Genomic DNA, 19,659 nt, shown 5'->3' with positions numbered 1-19,659 from the left:
ATAATGAAACTTAATTCTTAATCAACATAATATTAAAAAAAATTTGAGTAAAAAAATTTTTACTTAAAAAAAAAAATCGAGTTAATCTGGCTAACTTGTAAAACCTGATATTCATATCTTGAAAATAAAATAACCCAATAAAGAAAAATTTTCTTTGATTTTGATCTGAAAAACAATAAGGAGAAAAAGAGAAAACGAAACTTATTTTCTATTACTGAACAGAGTCTTTTGGGTTTACAACCGACTACAATTCTCTCTCACTATCACTCTCACTCTCACTCTCACTCTCTTCCACCAACTATTTCTCCAGTTGTGACCTGGAAAACCATTAAACCCTGTTTTTTTTTTTTTAATTATTATTATTCTTTTCTTTTCAATTTTAGCTGTGAAACTCTCTCTTGCAGGTAATCTCACCCTTCTCTTGATTTCTGTGTGTGTATCTGTAGAAATCTAAGCAATAAGGCCTCGAATCTTATTGAGTTCCAGGTAAAGCTTGTTGTCTCCCTACTGTGCAAGCACAAGTAATGAAATTAGATAAAATTATTTGTGGTGAGTTGATTTTGAGATAAATGAATACTCATTATTGCTTGTGGTGAATTGGAAGTGGGTTTGGCATTTGAAGTGAAGAAAGCTCAATCTTGTTATTTCTGGGTTATATCATTTAATGCTTTTTGTATGTTGATTTTCTTTGGCTTGCATCTATAATTTGGTCAATAAATTCCAGTGGACCTCGGCATGAATTCGATATAACTTTCCTGGAATGCAAATTCTTCTGCGTTTTAGTTCACGAATCCAATCCAACAACAAAAATGCATGCTGTTTTGCTGCCAAAAAATTGTACACACAATTCGGAGGTCGGATTATGGATACCCAAAACTTAGCTGGGTTGGATTCGGATATCTAAAATTCATATCCGTGGGTTTTAAGCTGAATATGAATAATAATCTGAGGTTTAAGTTTGGAAGGAAATACTTGAGTAACCTCTCCAAGAGGTGCATTTTAAAAGTATTTTAAAAAAAAAATTGAAATTTTTTTACTGTTTTAAATTAATATATATTTAGTGTTTTTTAATTATTTTAATATAATGATGTTAAATTTTTTTAAAAAATATTTTTTTAATATATTTTTAAATAAAAAATATTTTAAAAAACTAACCCTTGTCAATAGAAAAAGATTGTTAAAAGCTCCGATCCACGAAGTAAGATATTTGTTTACAATGATGATAAATCATTTTTCTTTAGCAGTCAACGAGATATTCTTAGACTGGTTTTGGTTTCATATAATTAAATTAATTGTTTCCTTTAATTAAGTATCTGCGTATAAATAAATATATCTGCAAGAAATCTTTTATCATGATTTGTTAACTCATTGATTTTTTTGTGTCCAAATATGGCTAACCAAATATTTCTCTCTCCTCTCTCTCTCTCTCTCTCTTTTTTTAATTTTTTTTAATCTTTCAATGTTTAGAGACTTAAATATAATAAAAATAAAGTTTATTATTGGAATGTAAATATCTAAAACTACAAGGATGAAATAATGTAAAATAAAAAAAAAATAAAGTAGCCAAATTCTAGTTTTATTATGCACTTTCGAAACAATCCACAACACATCTTTGTATGACTTTACAGTAGCCAGCACATTAAATGCGTAGCTCTTTTAGGTTTTTTTTTTTTTATAAAAAAATTTAATTTAAATTTTAATTATTAAAAACAACTATTCCTTCTTCTTGACTTATCCTTTGAGAATAGTAGACAAATAATAAAATTAGTTTTAAAATTTATCTGTGTTTTTTTTTTTTGTTTAAATGGAAAGGAACACCTCAAGATGAATCTGAATTGGGCATTTCATGCTATTCTTTGAACGGAACTTGGCAATTCAAAAATCTCTGAAATTTTTTAATTATTTTGACATAATAATTTAAAAAAATATATATTAATAATGACTATTTAGGGGTAATGTATGTTGTCATCTACCAGCAGATAAAAAATATTAATAGTTGGCTCGATAGCTACTAGCCATAGGAACGCATTTCCGAATTGCGATCCTCCGATAAAAGGGCACCCCATAAATTAGGCATATCTTGAAAACGAAACCGTTTTGTTGTCATTCAAAGTTTTCCTGTCATCTTCTCTGCTACTGCAAAACGCCAGTCTGCTGCAACAAATTTTTACGAATCAAAGTACCCTAACTTTTTAAATTCAAACCCTGTCTCTTTTGCTTCAGTCAAATGCCGCCTAAAGTAGAGAAACAACAACCGATGAATGTAGTAGAAATCGCAAGTAGCGATGACGAAGTCGATATTGGTCCTCCGCCAGGTATGCCACGCAAGACGACGCCGTCGTCTTCAAAGTCGAGAAGACAGCAGCCGCAAAAACAGCAGCAGCAAAAACAGCAAGATAGTAGCTCGGAAGCAATAGCGGCACCGGTGCCTGCGTATCAGAGTCTGGATTGTCGAAGTTTCTGGAAAGCGGGAGCGTATGACGTGGGTCCCATAGCTAGCAAGGCCCCTGCTCAAGGTTTACAGTTTCGCATGTGTTTGTTTTTTATTTTTCTATTTTTTTTTTGCTATGGGAAATGTGATTTTGATTTTCCAATTTTCGGTTTGGTTTGGTTTTATTTGTAGGTCAATTGGAGCATGCAAGAGTGCACCCTAAGTTTTTGCATTCTAATGCAACTTCTCACAAATGGGCTTTTGGAGGTAATTTTTTGTTTTGTTTTTTTAAAATTCCACGATAGCAAATAAAATTTGGCTCAATTTTATGATGTGCATGATATAATTAGTTAAGTTTAAATCAAGATTATTTTAAGGGGAAAGAAAGGATCTTTTAGCCGCGTTAGTTGTGAAGGTGAAGATTTCTTGCGTGTATTAGAGTGTTTCCACTATTGTATGCTAATGAAGTGAAAAACTAGACAGTATTTTATATTTTCTATTGTTATTTCTTTCTTTATCATAATGTTTTGATGTTGGTATTTGTAAATTTTTGATGGCAGCAATTGCTGAGCTTTTGGATAATGCTGTTGATGAGGTATGGTATTAAACTATAAGTCATGTTTTGTTTTTCCTCGGCTGGGTCTGTGGAACTACATAAGTTATCAATTTATTCCAACAATGAAACAAATGTAGCATTGATGATATAGTATATACTGACTATGAATTACATTAATTCCACTAATTCTACTTCCTGTGGTTTCAGGTTCATAATGGTGCAACCTTTGTGAAGGTTGATAAAATTGATATCATGAAAGACAACTCTCCTGCTCTACTTTTCCAAGGTTTGTATCCATATGAATAAGGGATTGCCTTTGGGATATGGCATATGCTGTCAAGCATCTGCTTTCTTCTGATTATAAAAAGCACGTCAGGAATGTGCAATGTTCTGTGCAGATGATGGTGGTGGAATGGATCCTGATGGTATCCGGAAATGCATGAGTTTGGGTTATTCTTCCAAGAAATCAAATACAACAATTGGACAATGTAACTGTCAAAACATTGTATTTATTTATCTTTTGGCTGGATTGCTTGACTTAATTTTGTTATCTTATATGATTATCCTGTTGTTTTCCTTCTGTTCCTATTTTATTATTTTTCTTTTCTCGTGTCATATTCTCAAGTTTTTGATTTTCCAATTCCATCAAAGTTGATGCTACTACTTGCATACCTAGATTTTCTCCTATATATGCTCTAGATGATTTCTTGGGAAAAACATATAATTATCATTTTTTCAAAAGAAATTGATGCTTAAAATTTTGAAGTCAGCATCATCGTAAGGCACCCTTCAATACTCTAAAAGTAATCTCAGATCTTAGGTTGAACTTGACAAAATCTGAGCTAATTAGATAGAGTACGGTTGCAGATTTAGGGAGGTTAAACCCAATCCAGATAAGGAATCATCTTTTTCAGGGAGGTAGCTTTATTGGAGGTTGGGGAGGAAGGAACCTTGAAAGAGGTTATCCTGAATACATATGGAGAGTAAACCATATGCATGTGGGTGGGAACTTTGTGATGATAATCATGTGAAATGCACTGACATTTTTTTTATTTTCATGTTAGTGGGTTTGTCAGAGTGAGTTTATAGATCCACTCCTGCTGCAGTGATATGCGCAAAGGAATGAAGAAAGCAAGTTTGAATTTGTAAAGTGTCGGTTTTAGGCTCTGAGGATTTGTCCTCATACATTTTATTGATATTATGTTGAGGTCAAGTTTCACGTGGTTCTAAGGAATCCAAAAATCCTATTAGCTCATAATTGAAACAAAGGAGTGAAATATATAAAATGTATTCATTAACTTAGGCCAATTTCTTTATGTCATTTTATTAGATTTAATTGTTTGATTTTCTAGTGGACCTTCAGGTGCTTCTCAATAGAATTTAACTTGTTATTTTTTCAGATGGTAATGGATTCAAGACAAGTACTATGCGGCTAGGTGCTGATGTTCTTGTCTACAGCTGTGCATCTCGTGCAGGGTATTCCCCCCCCCCCCTCTCTCTTTGATTCATTTTGCATACCTTTGTTATTTTAACTGTAACTTGTTCGTTTAGATTTTTTCCATTGCATGGAATGTTTGATCACATTTTATTTCTTAATCAATCTTTTCTCTTGGAATCAAATGTTTTTGGTTCTGCCTCAAGTACTTTGTATAACTGTTGAGATGAATCTGCTTTGTCAGTTTATCTGTAAAATAAGGGGATAATGAATGGTAAAGTGACACTAGTGCACAAAAAGTTCTTGATTGCATTTCCAAATGTAGGATTGAGTCATCTGCATTGTAAATTAGGGTATGCTTTCCCTCCTATTTTAGGGTTACCTTGGTGAGCATTCTCCATCATGATTTCCCTTTCAATTTTATATCCTTGAGGAAAAAGAATTTGCATGAGATGCTATTTTGAGTAAATAATTGTAATCTGAAGCGGAATCCATAATGCATTCTGCATGTATGCCTTCTCTCTTGCCATGCCTTTGTTTATTTTATAAATGTGTTTGTATTTATAAACCTTATCATTTATCTTTCACCCTTTTCTTTTAATGCATAAACTGGCATGCATCACCGTTAGTGGTAAAACTACATGCTACTTATTGAATTTTAGTTTTTTAAGTTCAAGATTGTTTGACATCTTCTTTGTCTGAACATTTGTGTTTTAGCAAAGCAACTCAAAGCATTGGTCTTTTATCCTACACCTTTTTACGGAAAACTGGGCAGGATGACGTTATTGTTCCAATGGTAGTTCTTCCTACTTTAACGTTCAATTTTCTATTTAGAGCACAAGTTTGGTCAGTTTGTTTGATGTTTTTGATCTTCTATTTTTTGGCTTTGCTTACCTTTCAGATTGATTTCGACATTTCTGGCAACTGGGCAGAGCCGATACTTTATGGCTCACAAGATGATTGGTCTTCTAACTTGAAAACAATCCTTGAATGGTCTCCATTCGCTTCAAAGGAGGAGCTCATGCAACAGGTTAGTTAGAAAATTCAATCCAGTAAAATGTAAATTCTTTATGGTCTCTATCTTTACAAGTACTACCTAGGAGGTTTATGTCACATTGTCCTTTTAGTGCTAAACTTCTTATGACTATCAGAATTTGTTTGCTCAATCCAATTTCTATCAGCAGTTTGTCTTGTATATTCACAAATGATCTTCAAGTGGCTTTGGAATAGAGCTTGTCTTCTTCTTTTGGGGATGAGCTATCATGTAGGAAATGCTTTCTCCTGATCTGTTGGGCCCTTGACTTGTATCCTTGTGGTTTTGTATAGGGGAAAGGACACCAGTTGCCAACACAATTATTTCCTCTTTGAATATCCTATTTATCCTGTTTTGATTTGAATATAATTTAAAAGGATATGAAGTGAAACTGAGGGAGACTATGTCTTCTGAACATCTTGAGTGTGCATATATGAATTATAATTCCAAAGAATTAGAATCATAAAAAAAAATATCTCCCTTGCTGCCACCATTACCTCTTCCATCTAACTGTGATAGATAATCGCTGGTTCCTCTGCCCTAAAATAGGAAAATATGCTTGCTGCTGTCACCATTTTTGTTATTACATAACATTTGAAGGCAATTAGATAGCAATCTTTTTATACCTTTTGGATGCAACCTACATGCTCCTTCCCCTCACTTGTTTGTCTCTTATTCATCAGTTTGAGGATATTGGCCGGCATGGTACGAAAATAATAATATACAACTTATGGTTAAATGACGAGGGCATTTATGAATTGAGTTTTGACGACGATGAAGAGGTATGCTGTTTTTATGTTGTTGGATGCCGAAAATTTTGCAATAATTTTCTTAATGTATTTTATTTATATTGTTCTTTGTTTTGTTTGGTATGACATGAAGATCTACTCAATTTATTGCATTAAAATGCAATGGATATTGACCATAAATTTGTATGCAGCATATGGATGGTTTTATTTTATTGCACAAGTATTACTGTATTTGTAAAATATTTCAATGCCTTGGCTCTTCTAGCGAAGAGATTCAAGTCATCCCAAATTTTTAAGATCTTAGGATGGAAAGCTTAGGCAACCAAATATGTTCATCAAACATATATTTATTGGACGAACATGCAAACTAAGTACTTTAATTTGAAATGTTTATGTTAGATAAGTCCTTGTAGTTTGATGGCATTGAACAATTAATGGTTGTTTTTATTTGCTTTTAAATTTAAATGCAAAGTTGAGATTGCTTAATATAATTAGTTTTGACTGGATTCCCTCTTGATGCTGCTCTCAAGCATGAAAGATCATTCCTTCCCTCCTTCCTTCCTTCCTTCTTTTTTTTACTTATTATTTTTTTTTGTCCTGGAAAAGTATGGATAACTTTAGATGAATCAACTATTGTGCATATTACAGGTACTTGTGCTTTAATGCACACAAGATTCTCTTGCTGTTGATTTTGATGATACATGATCTATGGTGGGAATATATAAGCAATTGATTTTAAAAGCATCCATGAATGCCTTTTTATATTTGATGTAGGATATACGTCTGAGAGATGAAGCTAATCATGGTCAGACAAAACTACACAAAAAAACAGTTGAACTTCGATCTCATATTTCTTATTGCATCCGTTATTCATTAAGGGTAACCTTTTAAATTTGTCATTTCTGTATTAGTTTACATTCTCCAGTATTATTTGGTTGACTTTTATTATTTCTTCCTTCTAGGCTTATGCTTCGATTTTGTACCTAAGAAAATTCACAAATTTCAGCATTGTGCTGAGGGGGAAGCCTGTCCAGCAAGTTAATATTGTAGATGACTTGAAATATTCAAAAACAGTGTCATACAAGCCTCAGGTTGGAACAATAAAAGAGGTAAGATGCATGGTCTATAGGGGAGTATAAATATTCCTTTTCTTCTTTTGTATCTGCAATAATTGTTTGTGATACAAGCTGCACAATGCACCCTAGGTTCTATGAGAATCCGAGAGGTTTGGCAATTGGGGTAAGATGCTTGGTCTATAGGGGAGTGTAAATATTCCTTTTCTTCTTTTGTATCTGCAACAATTGTTTGTGATGCAAGCTGCACAATGCACCCTAGGTTCTATGAGATTCTGAACCTTCCTCGTAATGTTCTTCTAAAAAAGTATATCGATGTTGTTTAGCACATTCTTCCAAGACAACCATCAACTCAACTATCATTTTTTTAATACAAAATAAGAAGAGGGAATGAGTACATGTAGGGATTATCTGATGATTGCTATAAATGCTATGAGCTAAAAGATTCTCTGGGCAGATTTTGGATATCTGAGAAGATAAGTTCTGTTGCCTTCCCAAAAGCTGCTATTTACCAATGCAGATTTACTGCCTTCTCTTTGAATGAGGAGCACAAAGGATTAGTGGGAGGGCTTTCAAGTATAAAGGTTAAAAAGCCTTTGTCTAGAGCACTGGGAAGGGACTGGCTTAAGTCATGCTGGTTTGTTTGTGTCAATTCAACCATGTCATCTACCAGATTTTTCTGTTTACCTGTTTGTATGTAAACTAGAAATGAAACTAATTGTCGATATCTCAACCACTGGGTTCTGTGATATTCTTACTAAATTGATGCCCATAGTGGTATGGTAAAAGAAAAATCAACACGTATCATACTTTGTTTAGATGTAGATATCACCCTAAAAAAATACAAATAAAAATAAAAAGTAAAACTTTTTTCTAGGTTTCTGCAATTGAGAATGTTATTGAGATAATAAAAGAATTTATAATCTTTTGGCATCTAGTGAAAAATAAAAAAGCATGTATGTCATTGATGTAGGATCTCAAAATTGTCTGTTTTGGTTTCTTGACAACCAGGTTTTCAGGCAGACACTGGCTGCAGTGTTAAAATGTTTCTATGATGACAGTGTACATATGAGCCAATATTTGACCAACTAAATTTTTGTTGGAGTACTTATGCTGATTTGTTGAACGTGAATTATTTACACAAATATGTTAAGATAGGTCTTATGTTCTTATTTGTTCATTTATTTTGGGTGGCGGGGGGTTGCATTAGGTCACTGTGGAGACAACGGTTGGTTTCATTAAAGAGGCTCCTGCTCTTTCTGTTTCTGGATTCAATGTGTACCATAAAAACCGACTCATCAGGGTATGTTTTGTATTTTTCTCCCATTTTTTTCATGTAGTTTGATGCATCCTTTGTATGTTTTCCTACTGGTGCATTCCATGGAAAAAACTGCATAACATGGAAGATTTTAAACTCTTATGTAATATATTTTGATGTTCAGCCACTATATTGTTTTGAAAGTAGCAAAAACATGTGAAACTTTTCAGTACCTGCTCTCCTTGCATTAGAAATGCCTATGGATTGGATAAAAGCAAATCAGCAACATAGTTATTATGCAACTCATTGGTTAGTCTTTTTGCATTATTGCAGCCCTTCTGGAAAGTCACTGGTGATGCTGCAGTAAAAGGGAACGGTGTTGTTGGTATTCAAACTTTTCTCTCAATTTCTGTTGTCTAATGTTTTTCCTTGAATTGTCAGCTACTTACTGCTTTCTGATTATAGGAGTTCTTGAAGCAAATTTTATAGAACCTGCACATGATAAGCAGGATTTTGAGAGGTCGTCATTGTATATTCGATTGGAAGCTAGACTGAAACAGATGGTTATGGATTTCTGGTTTGTTACTGTATATTCACTTCTTGCAGTTTGCAAATCTTGGAAATTGTTGGGGGGAGAATGCATGTGTAGTAATTATTTCCTTTTATTTCCTTTCTCATGGGGGAGAGGAAGGTGTACTTGAAATCCTTTGCTGAGATATTTTTACACTGTTGGAAATGACTTATTTTGTGTCTCAATATTGAAAGATTGGCTTGCAAACTGCAAAATTTGCTTTGCCTTCTGTTGGTCCTGTGAAGCATTTTTAGAAAATCCTATTTAATGACACGGGGTTTCTCTTTTATTCTCCTTTTCAATTTACCTTACCCTGCTGGCTCTGCTGGATTTGTGCCTTGACTGACACCAAAAGAACTCAACATAAGCTCTAACTTGGATTATGTGTGAATACATAGAAACAATTTTAGCAGAAACTCTAGATGGGATTGTAACATTTTTTGGATTGGGTTTTGCTGAATCTTGAGTATAATACAAAGGAAATAAAATTCTGGAATGGTATTAATGAATTTAGGGGCAAAGTTCAAATCATTGGATTACTACAGGCAACGAGGCAGTTGTGAACTTGTGAATTGAATAGTTTGTGTTGCTAAGATATTCAAAGCCTTGAACTGCTTATAGTGGCTGCACTTTTCAACTATATTGCAATTGTATTTATTTGTTGTAAGCGTTCATTTGCAATCATCGATGAAAGAATAAAGGATACAACAGGGTTATTAACTAAATTATTTATGTGAACTGTGTTTGAATGCTTATGTACAGGACAAGGAATCTAAACTTGAGTGTTTTTTTTTTTTTTTTTTTTTGAGACAGGAAACGCCATTGTCACTTGCTTGGAATTCTGCCTCCTGGTGTCAAATCACTTGATATTCTAAAGCAAGGTGCAGTTAAAACACAAAAGCAATTGCCTGCTAACCGGCATAACATTGATCTTCCAACTAATGAAGAGGAAATGCATCTGGATCAACCTATCACTAGGAGCAATAGGCAACCTGGAAGCACCAGCCAGAGTGATTTACCTGTGGAAGAGTCCATTATTGGGTTGGCAGCTGTAAGTGATTCTACTCACCCTTTTCTTAGTGCATATTTCTTTGACCTTTGCATCTGCTCACCATGGGCACATGCAGACTGACTTACATGAAGTTCTATCATTAGCATCCTTGGCCATTTACACTCAAAACTGTTTGATAGAGACTTGTATTTTCTCAATCCGTAGCTAAATTGTCACCCAATCATTTCAAACCAGGGTGGGTGGCTTTTAAGTTCTAAGTGTCTACACTTGGTACTTTTACCTTTGCTTTTAAGTAAAGAGCCTGAAAGCAGAAAAAAAAGAGTTGGGACAAACAATCAACATGTCCAGAAGAATTATTACCTGGTTTTAAACAACTTGCTGTCTGAACATCATTAATATGTTAACATTCATGGTTCATTGCCTCTTTTTGCAGGGATCTTACAATGGAGTTATATCTGATGATGGTCTTGGATCTAAGCCAATTGATCAGATATGTGAAGAGAACATCGAACTTTTTATGAGGTGCATATTTTATACTCAAATCTGGAAGTTCAGAATGTAGCATCATGCCTTACATTGACTGCGCTCTATTATCTGCATGCTGTTTTCAAATTAAGCTCTGGGAAATTATAAATGGAATATGCCTCTGTTGTTAAGGACGTGATTGTTTTTCCCTTCGGAGGTAGCTTGACAGCCAAAGCAGAGGCCAAAAATGTTAATAGTTCTAAAATTTGGTATTTTAGATAATTACACGTGTCTGTGTTTGAGTGTGCACGTGCGCGTGAGATCCGTTTCTGATGAAATGTCCAATGTCATTTAGACCTTTCATACAGTGAACTTCTGAAATCTCACTCAAATTTAACAGTTGACCTGTAATGTTGGTGCGTTTCTTGATTTTTATGCTGTCCTATACGTTCTGGTCAATAAATCACACCCAATACCCTACTTTCTACAGGTGTGAAGAATACGCAAAGAAGGAGACTGAATTGAAACAAACGGTAGGTAGAGTCGGCATCGCATCACCTTTGGTCTTGACTTAAAAATTCTGTAAATCACGACCAAGTTTTGAAGTTTGAAAAACAATAGCAAATTATGTATTTATTGGTCAAATATCAGGTTGAGGAATTAGAGAAAGAGTTGGAACAAGCCAAGAGGAAGTGTGCTCAACTTGCTTCGCACCTGGAGACTAAAAGGAAACAAAAGATCATGCAGCAACAAAGTGAAAAGGTCGCATGAAGTGATCCTCCTATCACCGATCCCTCGATTGGGCGCGTCAAGGTTCAGCTATGATATTGAGCATTGCTGTCATGGTATTTGGCTCCATTTTTTTTGTGATTCGAGACTGATTCTTGTCATCTGCCAAAATCATGTTTCATCTAGTAAGTTTGTACATATGGTGGTGGTTTAGACCTCCGCTGAAATGGACAGAAACCTGGACCCGAATTATTCCAGGGTATATGAATTTTCGAAGTTTCTTACTTGGAAATTTTCATCTTTAACTTGGTTTAAGAATTCTTGATTCAATACTACCACATGATCACATCGAGGTGGAAATTGTTCGCCATAACTTTTTGTAGCCGCCCGTGATTGTAAAAATAATCATTCTGTAAAAGAGGCGGGACCCAGCAAGACGTGTAGTCCATTAATAAACGACATGTCGTTTAACTTTTCGCTGAGCCAGCTGAACTTCTGAAACAGTTCATTACCGACCCACCAACCAGAAGGGGTCTGCATTCTGCAATGCATGAGCGAGCGAGCGAGGGAGTGAGGTGAGGGTGGAATAACGAACATTCTCAGTCTTGATCTACCAGCACGATACAGAAGCCGAGAATCGGATTAAATTCCATCCAAAATGAGAAAACGCGATTTGGCCATCCTCATGCTCTCAGCGTTCTCCATCTTCTTCTCTCTCCAGGTCTCCTCTTTCAAAACCCTAAACCCCCCCTCTTTTTTTCTTCAAAATAGTCGCTATTTCTAACCCCTAATTAACACAAATTTCATCCTTTTCTTTTTCTTTTTAAATACAGCACGAAGGAGATTTCTCTTTCAGAGAGGCATGGTTTCATTTAACCGATGAGTATCCAATCAAATACGAGACTGACCGTCTTCCCCCGCCGATTGTTTCCGATCTTAATGGCGACGGCAAGAAAGAAATTCTTGTCGCCACTCACGACGCCAAAATCCAGGTCCCGATTCTGGTGCTAATGACTTGTCGTTTTTTAAATTTCTGTTTTAGCCATAATGTTTTCTTCCTCGAATTTTCTAGACTGCATGATTTTGAAAACGATTTCGTTTTCGTGTGGTGACTTGTAATTCTTCTATGCTTCTATTTTAGTATTTTTTGCACAAATTGTGAAAACTACACTTGTTTACTTCTTAGATTTTGAAAACATGTCCTCTATCTTTTTATTTTTTTATTTTTTTGGGTATGTATGTGTGTGTTTTAGGTGCTGGAGCCGCATTTGAGGAGAGTAGATGAGGGGTTTAGTGAAGCAAGATTGTTAACCGAACTATCACTATTGCCTGATAAAACACGGGTTGCGGCAGGTAGACGCGCAGTGGCAATGGCTACTGGTGTAATTGATAGGAGATATAAGGAAGGGCATCCGTTAAAGCAAGTTTTGGTTGTTGTAACCTCAGGGTGGTCTGTTATGTGCTTTGATCATAACCTTAAGAAGCTTTGGGAAACTAATTTGCAGGTTCTGAAAGTCGTTATCATTAGTGGTCTTGAGTATTTGTTTTTTTAATGTTGTTTGCTCACTCTTTCACATTTTATTTTGTGTGCAGGAGGATTTTCCGCATAATGCACATCATAGGGAGATTGCAATATCAATAAGTAACTATACATTGAAGCATGGGGATTCTGGATTGGTTATTATTGGTGGGAGAATGGAAATGCAGCCACATGTATGTTAGTTGTGATTTTGCGTTCTCAGCATTTCTTGTTTTTATCTTCTTCCATACACTTGATTGTCTTATTGGAAAAAGAAAAACAAGAACTTAATTTGTGTTGTAAAGTTGATTACATGGTTATCAGATTTTTTGTTATTCTTTTTTTGTGCATTTAAATTGTAAAAATAGGAGCATATCATGGGCCTGAATTTAATGATTACCACTCAAATCAATAGCATGGATAATGCATTGGCTTTAAATTGTGAAAAGACAGAATTGTATTTCAGGCCCACTTAAAGTCAATTTTCTCTTTGAAGTCCTGTTCATATGCCCACTCTAGAGTGAATATTGCTTTTAAATGTTTCTTATTTTTACCAATCTAATATATGCATTGTCTGATGCAATCCTTGCTAATCAGATTGTTGGTTCTTGAATCTGTAGTCTTATGTTTTGATAGATTGAAACCAAACTTCCTTCAACAACTTGCTAGCATCATCTATTTTATAGAGGTCCTGTAAGATTGTATGTGTTTTATGTGCTATTTCAGATTTATTCAGATCCTTTTGAAGAAATTGGCATGGCAGAGAAAAATGCTGAGCAGCATAGAAGAAGTGCCAGTGAGAAAGAGGTATGGACATTTCTGGCATATTCTTTTGACAATGTGATTCACATTCTTGCAACTTGATCTATTTTCGAATAAGCCTAGCAACCACTATTAGGACACTAGCACTTGCTATTGAAAAATCCTAAAGTGATGGTATTTTTAGATCCATAAGTGGGCAACCTGTTGAAAGTTGCGTGCAAGTTCTAAATGGATATAAACTTCCTGATCATTCTTCTCTGACTATTGAGAAAGAACCTGTCTTCCTTACAGATATTTTGATTGCGTTGTCATTTTAAGCCACTGAGTTTTCCATTCTTTAATACATGATCAATGCAAACTAGCAATAACAAGTTCTTGTTGTTCTCCTTTTCATTTTTGCCGGCATCTGGGAAATTATGCATTGCTTTTTGTATCCTTGGTAGCCATCAGAGAACTCTGGAACCATGAATCTACGCCATTTTGCCTTGTATGCTTTTGTTGGTCGAACTGGTGCCCTTCGATGGAGCAGAAAGAATGAGGTGACATATAATCTAAACACTTGTTCTTAGTTTTCTTGCGTAATCTTTGTTTATCATCAATTGTTTTATGGAACTGTCATTTTGATTCATGCCCCTTACCTTTTACTCATCTGGGAAGGGAAATCTTGTTCATTACTTAGTAGGCCGCAACTACTACTTGGAATGTCCTGTTTTGAAACCTGAATATTTGAGTGTTCCAATTACATTGTTCTGGAGTTAAAGAATGCATCAGCAGGGTGATCACAAAATTGCATTTTGTTTTACTCTTTGACGCTGTTATCTCTTATGCATAAATTTCCTTTGTTCTTCAAAAAATTTCTCTAAGTATACCTCATGTTCTATATATTATGTAGTGAAAATTGAGCAAAATGAGGAATACTTCAAATGGTATTGTGGTGTAACTTTCCAGGAATGCATACTGTAATGCACCCATCCACGTGGGCTCTGAAAATTCACAGGCAATTTGAGAGCATTAATTTGGGCAGGAATTGTTGTTATTAGAACATAATTGATGAGTATTGCTATTGTTCTGCTATGGAATGTATTCTCCCTTTTTTAACACCCAAGGTTTTCATTTTTGTGCTTTTAGAACATTGAACCACAGTCTTCAGACGCTGCATCACAGTTGATTCCACAACATAACTACAAGCTTGATGTGCATGCTTTAAACAGTCGCCATCCAGGAGAGGTAGCTTTCAACTCAAGGCAGATACAAAACAATAGATTCATGTTATTGATAACAACATGCCGTACCAAAAAAAGAAAAAGAAAAGAAGGAAAAAACAAAAGCTGAAATCAACCCTGCAAAAATTTATTTAAAGTAGGATAAGCATCGGATAATTTTCATTTTTTTAAAGCTAAGCTTTCTGAGGCATGTTACACCTTAGTTTGAATGCAGGGAATTTAGGGAATCAATCCTTGGAGTTATGCCACATCACTGGGTAAGAATGCCAGAAAATGTTGCTATGCATTTGATTCATCATCTTGGTTTATTTGATTTTATTTTATATATATATTAGAGGTAATTATTTTCGGCACATTCATTCATCTCTGTATCAGGATAGGAGAGAAGATACTGTGTTGCAGCTATCGCACTTTAGGCACCATAAAAGAAAAACATCAAAAAAATCAAATGGAAAGACAACAAACTACCCTTTCCACAAGCCTGAGGAAAACCATCCTCCTGGAAAAGACTCAGCAAAGAAAATTTCAAACCTGATTGGGGAAGCTGCAAAATATGCTGGCTCAACAAAATCAAAGAAGGTAAGATTTGCTGATAACCTTACCAACTGGATTTTGACAGTAGCAAAAATCATTATATACCATCGGCTTTATTTCCTAGTGGTTATGTCTTTACCCCAAAAGCTTAGGCAGGATTTATTACACATGCATGTGCCTTTGATAGAGGATCAAAATTTGTCATTAATTTATGCTCGGCACTTTTTAGCATGTGTTCAGTACGTCATTTAAATAACTTCTTTCACTTGAAACTTTGACTCTTTTTTATGATTTACCGGAATTTGAAAACTTGACTATGTGCCTTTGATACAAACTTTTTGCCACTCAAGTGTGAAATCCTCTGAAAAACCATATCTGGCTCCTATTTCTGTAGGATGGTTGGAGGCTACTGAAATAATTACTCCCCTTAGTTGGGCATATTGGTTTCATTAAAAGAACTAGAAGTGATATGGATTTAACTTTTCCTGTGTGGGAATGGCATTATGTTGCTGGTGTTTGTGAATTATGATTTTGAATTGACATGTCTATTCTATCACACCTCTCAGGATGAGGTCTGGACTTTTTCCAGGGAATGATTGTACCCCATTCTTCTTTTGTGCTTTTATATGAATCTTTTACTCTATGAAATTTTTTTACCTGAAAACCAGTAGATTTGCATAAGCAATGCTACTTAGCTTGCCTTGCTTCATATATGAGTCAACCCTCCAAATTTACCTATTCAGTGTTTGATAAATGATGTTTGTCTATTATACTTTGTTGCTGCAGCCATCTAAATATATTCCAACCATAACAAACTACACTCAGCTTTGGTGGCTTCCTAATGTTGTTGTGGCTCATCAAAAAGAAGGGATAGAAGCTGTTCATTTGGCATCCGGCCGCACCCTGTGTAAGGTAAATGTTGGAAACATGGCATTGTGCCATCATGTAGTTTATATGGAAGAACATCTTATAGCTAAGAATGAAATTCAGCTGTTAATTGGCACACTAATCATGTGCCAGTCGTCTTCTTGCTGTTAAACCTACCATGTCAGGCATATGTGCTCCTTTTCATTTAGAGATTTGATCTTGAAAACCCTCGAGGCCCTCTGCTTATTCATGTAAATATGAAAGTTGAATGTGCTCTTTAATTGATATGATTTCAACTGCTTGTTATATTATTTGTTCCAGCAGTTCTAGCAAGTTTGATGAATTTCATTGCTTTCATCAGCTTCATCTTCAAGACGGTGGCCTTCATGCTGATATCAATGGTGACGGAGTCCTAGATCATGTTCAGGTGTGCAATTGTTTCTTTCATCTAAGGCAATCAAAACCATACGAGTGTATTTTCTATTGTCTCTTGGATTATGATATATGCTCCAAATATGCTCTCTCTGAAATACATATTATATGATATGCCCTAAATCTTTTGCTTTTTGTGGAATGCTTTGTTTCTGTGCCATGAAAACATTTCTCAATTGACCCAGACGACAACAATATAGTTTGCTGTGTTGTTAATTGGAAATGAGCTTGCAAAATCCCATCTAGTTTTGTGCTATTCATCATTTTAGGTCCATGGCCAATCTGAAAACTCTTTTTGTTTAACCTTTTCTTTTGTTTATAGATTCAAGGTATGGGGGTGAGTTTGAGGCTTTTTGCATGCAAGAAAACTTGACACAACAGAAAACTCAAATACACAGATAAAACAAAGACCTGTTAAAAACTACGTTGATAAAAAACTGAGGCATTTATTGGGAAAGGTTGGCTGGATTTATGTGTGTTCATTGTAACGGTTGACATTTTCATCTCCTCAGGCTGTTGGAGGAAATGGAGCTGAGCAGACTGTTGTTAGTGGATCGATGGAAGTGTTGCAACCATGTTGGGCTGTTGCAACTTCAGGTGTACCTGTGCGAGAGCAACTTTTCAATGCTTCTATATGTCATCATCATTCACCACTCATCTTATTCCAACATGGAGATTTCGGCAGAAATTTTGGTCGGACTGATGTATCTTCTTTAGAGGTGGCAACCCCTATTCTCATCCCAAGAGGTGATGGCCACAGGCATCGCAAGGGGAGTCATGGTGATGTTGTCTTCTTAACAAACCGAGGGGAGGTATGTTTTAATCCAGACCTAGCTTCTTTTCTTAGATGTCAGAAGTTGTTCAAGGAGTGCTGGTCCATCACCTGTACTGTAGTATTTGAATTAACACTATTTGGTTTCGGGAGTGAGGAGTTTCCATGCTGTGGTATCAATACATCAGTAAACACACTCTCGTCTTTGCCCTGTGTTATTGCAATAAGAAGATTGAGAAATGTACCTTTTCTTTCAGGTGACATCGTACTCCCCTGGCCTGCATGGTCACGATGCTGTTTGGCAATGGCAAATATCGACAGGTGCTACATGGTCAAACCTTCCTTCTCCATCGGGGATGATGGAAGGCGGTATGGTGGTCCCCACATTGAAGGCATTTTCTTTGCGCGCACGTGACAATCAACAAATGATCCTCGCAGCTGGTGATCAAGAGGCTTCAGTTATATCTCCTGGAGGGAGTATCCAGACGTCGGTTGATCTTCCTGCACCACCCACCCATGCTCTGATCTGCGAGGATTTCTCAAATGATGGACTTACTGACCTAATTGTTGTGACATCAAATGGGGTGTATGGCTTTGTCCAGACCAGGTCACCAGGTGCCCTCTTCTTCAGCACACTGGTTGGTTGCCTTTTAATTGTAATGGGAGTTATTTTTGTCACACAACACTTGAACTCCATAAAGGAGAAACCACGCGCCTCATCTGCTGCTCGATGAAAACAGCCCTCGATGAAAACAGCGTTTTATACTTGTGGCTACCAGAGGTCACAGGCCTTGAAAGAAAAAAAAACTGCATCAAAGCACTATTGTTGGACAGTCCTTGTAATCTGCGTAACAGGCAACTGGTCAAACAATTGCAAGGCGAAGTATCCAAAGGTTTGATGGACTTCTCTGGAATGATAGTCGTCACCTGAATACCCCCTTGCTCCTACTGTAAAATGTGTACTGTAAACATATGGGGGGATTCCTCTGAGCTTAGCCTGACATGGTTTTTAGGAAATATTGTATTAGCTTGTAACAAAAGCAAATATTCATGTTTGTTGCAGACGTTAAAAACTTTACAAGTTATTGTCAGAAGCCTTGGCTGTCTGCAAGCTAGGGTGAAATCTGACGAGGAAGGAGAATTACATATTGGTGATGGATTGTCACCGTAATTTTTTTCCCAATAGAAGCTGCCCTTGAAGTTGAGTGGCGTCAATGGAGTTTTATATGCGTTTTCTTTTCTGTTTTCCCGAGGTCACAAGAGGTTGAAATTCAAAACCTCTCGGGAATTGGGCTCTACATAACTTCTACTTTTTTCCGCAAATGTCAATTCTTCATGGAAAGACAGGCGCTGCAGTCGTGGTCTCTGTATTGAGGTCCATGTCCGAGATACCGCAATAGCCGTGGCTCCTGAGAGAGCAAGAGGTTTGTTTTCGTGTGCAGAAAACACATTTTCATCTCTCTCGATGCCCGTTAAGAAAGCAAAGAATTGCTCTTATTTCAAACTGAAAAGCATCGAGCCAAGAAGCACTTGCTAGTGGGTTCTTGGAGCCGTTAGGAATCATTAGTAAAGGTATACTGAGCTGAGGTGAGCCGGATTTACAGGTAAAGAACATCCCCTATATTTAATAAAAAACTTACGAGGACGACAACACAGGACCCTTCTTTGAACTGTTAAGAACTCGAAGACGACCGACCATTATAATCTGTACAGTTACAAGTCGGCCTTAATGGACATGGTGACAAGGGCCTCGATTTGTGTAGTGCTGCGCCAACTGGTCTGCCAAATGATTGCCCGCGACGCATAGATTGAGAGAGGATTCATATTTCATCTCTTCAACAATCAGATGAAAACAAGGCAGCAGACAAGAGAGCATCAACAACACGAACGTGATTCTTTGATGTGTATTGTTCCCTCGTTGGCTGGCAGTCTCATGGGAAGATTGAATCTACAAATATTCCTCTGTTTTTTCTTTTGATTAATATTATTATTATTATTTGCCTTTCGACACTGCTTTACCCGCCTCAAATCCTACCCTTTTCCCTTGCTTTGTTAGAGATCGCCACTAGCTGAAAACTCACTTTAGTTGTAATTAAAAGAAGCTTAATCTATCCTCCGTGAGCTCTTTAAGGCCTTCAAACAATGGGTTCTTAACCAATAATTAAGTACAGCCAAGACAGTTATGCAAGATGGACGAGACCATCAATTGGTGCTAGACGCTTTAAAAAGTTGGGAGCC

The 19,659-nt window shown here is 36.1% G+C and overlaps 2 protein-coding genes across 3 annotated transcripts; both read left to right on the top strand.

Moving 5' to 3' along the window:
- Nucleotides 1-1,997: 1,997 nt before the first annotated feature.
- Nucleotides 1,998-11,617, top strand: LOC118030012 (protein MICRORCHIDIA 2). 2 transcript variants are annotated; one of them, XM_035034031.2, is made up of 18 exons: nt 1,998-2,516; nt 2,624-2,698; nt 2,992-3,026; nt 3,195-3,273; nt 3,386-3,475; nt 4,388-4,463; nt 5,140-5,218; nt 5,324-5,452; nt 6,139-6,237; nt 6,979-7,083; nt 7,167-7,313; nt 8,488-8,580; nt 8,869-8,920; nt 9,001-9,112; nt 9,920-10,157; nt 10,552-10,640; nt 11,074-11,116; nt 11,235-11,617. In XM_035034031.2, the coding sequence occupies exons 1-18, from the start codon at nt 2,228-2,230 to the stop codon at nt 11,352-11,354; spliced, it is 1,950 nt and encodes a 649-aa protein (XP_034889922.1). In that variant the 5' UTR covers nt 1,998-2,227; the 3' UTR covers nt 11,355-11,617. The 2 variants fall into 2 exon arrangements, with proteins under 2 accessions (XP_034889922.1, XP_073265681.1); XM_073409580.1 differs by having other exon boundaries at nt 3,365-3,475.
- A 148-nt stretch (nt 11,618-11,765) lies between these two features.
- Nucleotides 11,766-18,636, top strand: LOC118030011 (uncharacterized). The gene is made up of 13 exons (XM_035034029.2): nt 11,766-12,033; nt 12,146-12,304; nt 12,566-12,817; nt 12,906-13,025; nt 13,558-13,638; nt 14,037-14,132; nt 14,722-14,820; nt 15,020-15,073; nt 15,192-15,395; nt 16,137-16,262; nt 16,579-16,644; nt 17,162-17,461; nt 17,679-18,636. The coding sequence occupies exons 1-13, from the start codon at nt 11,971-11,973 to the stop codon at nt 18,153-18,155; spliced, it is 2,097 nt and encodes a 698-aa protein (XP_034889920.1). The 5' UTR covers nt 11,766-11,970; the 3' UTR covers nt 18,156-18,636.
- The last annotated feature ends 1,023 nt before the right edge of the window (nt 18,637-19,659 follow it).

Source organism: Populus alba, chromosome 5, assembly GCF_005239225.2.
Source record: "Populus alba chromosome 5, ASM523922v2, whole genome shotgun sequence".
NCBI lineage: Eukaryota > Viridiplantae > Streptophyta > Magnoliopsida > Malpighiales > Salicaceae > Populus > Populus alba.
Note: the sequence above shows the minus strand (reverse complement) of the source record. Positions and strands in the feature narration are given on the sequence as shown.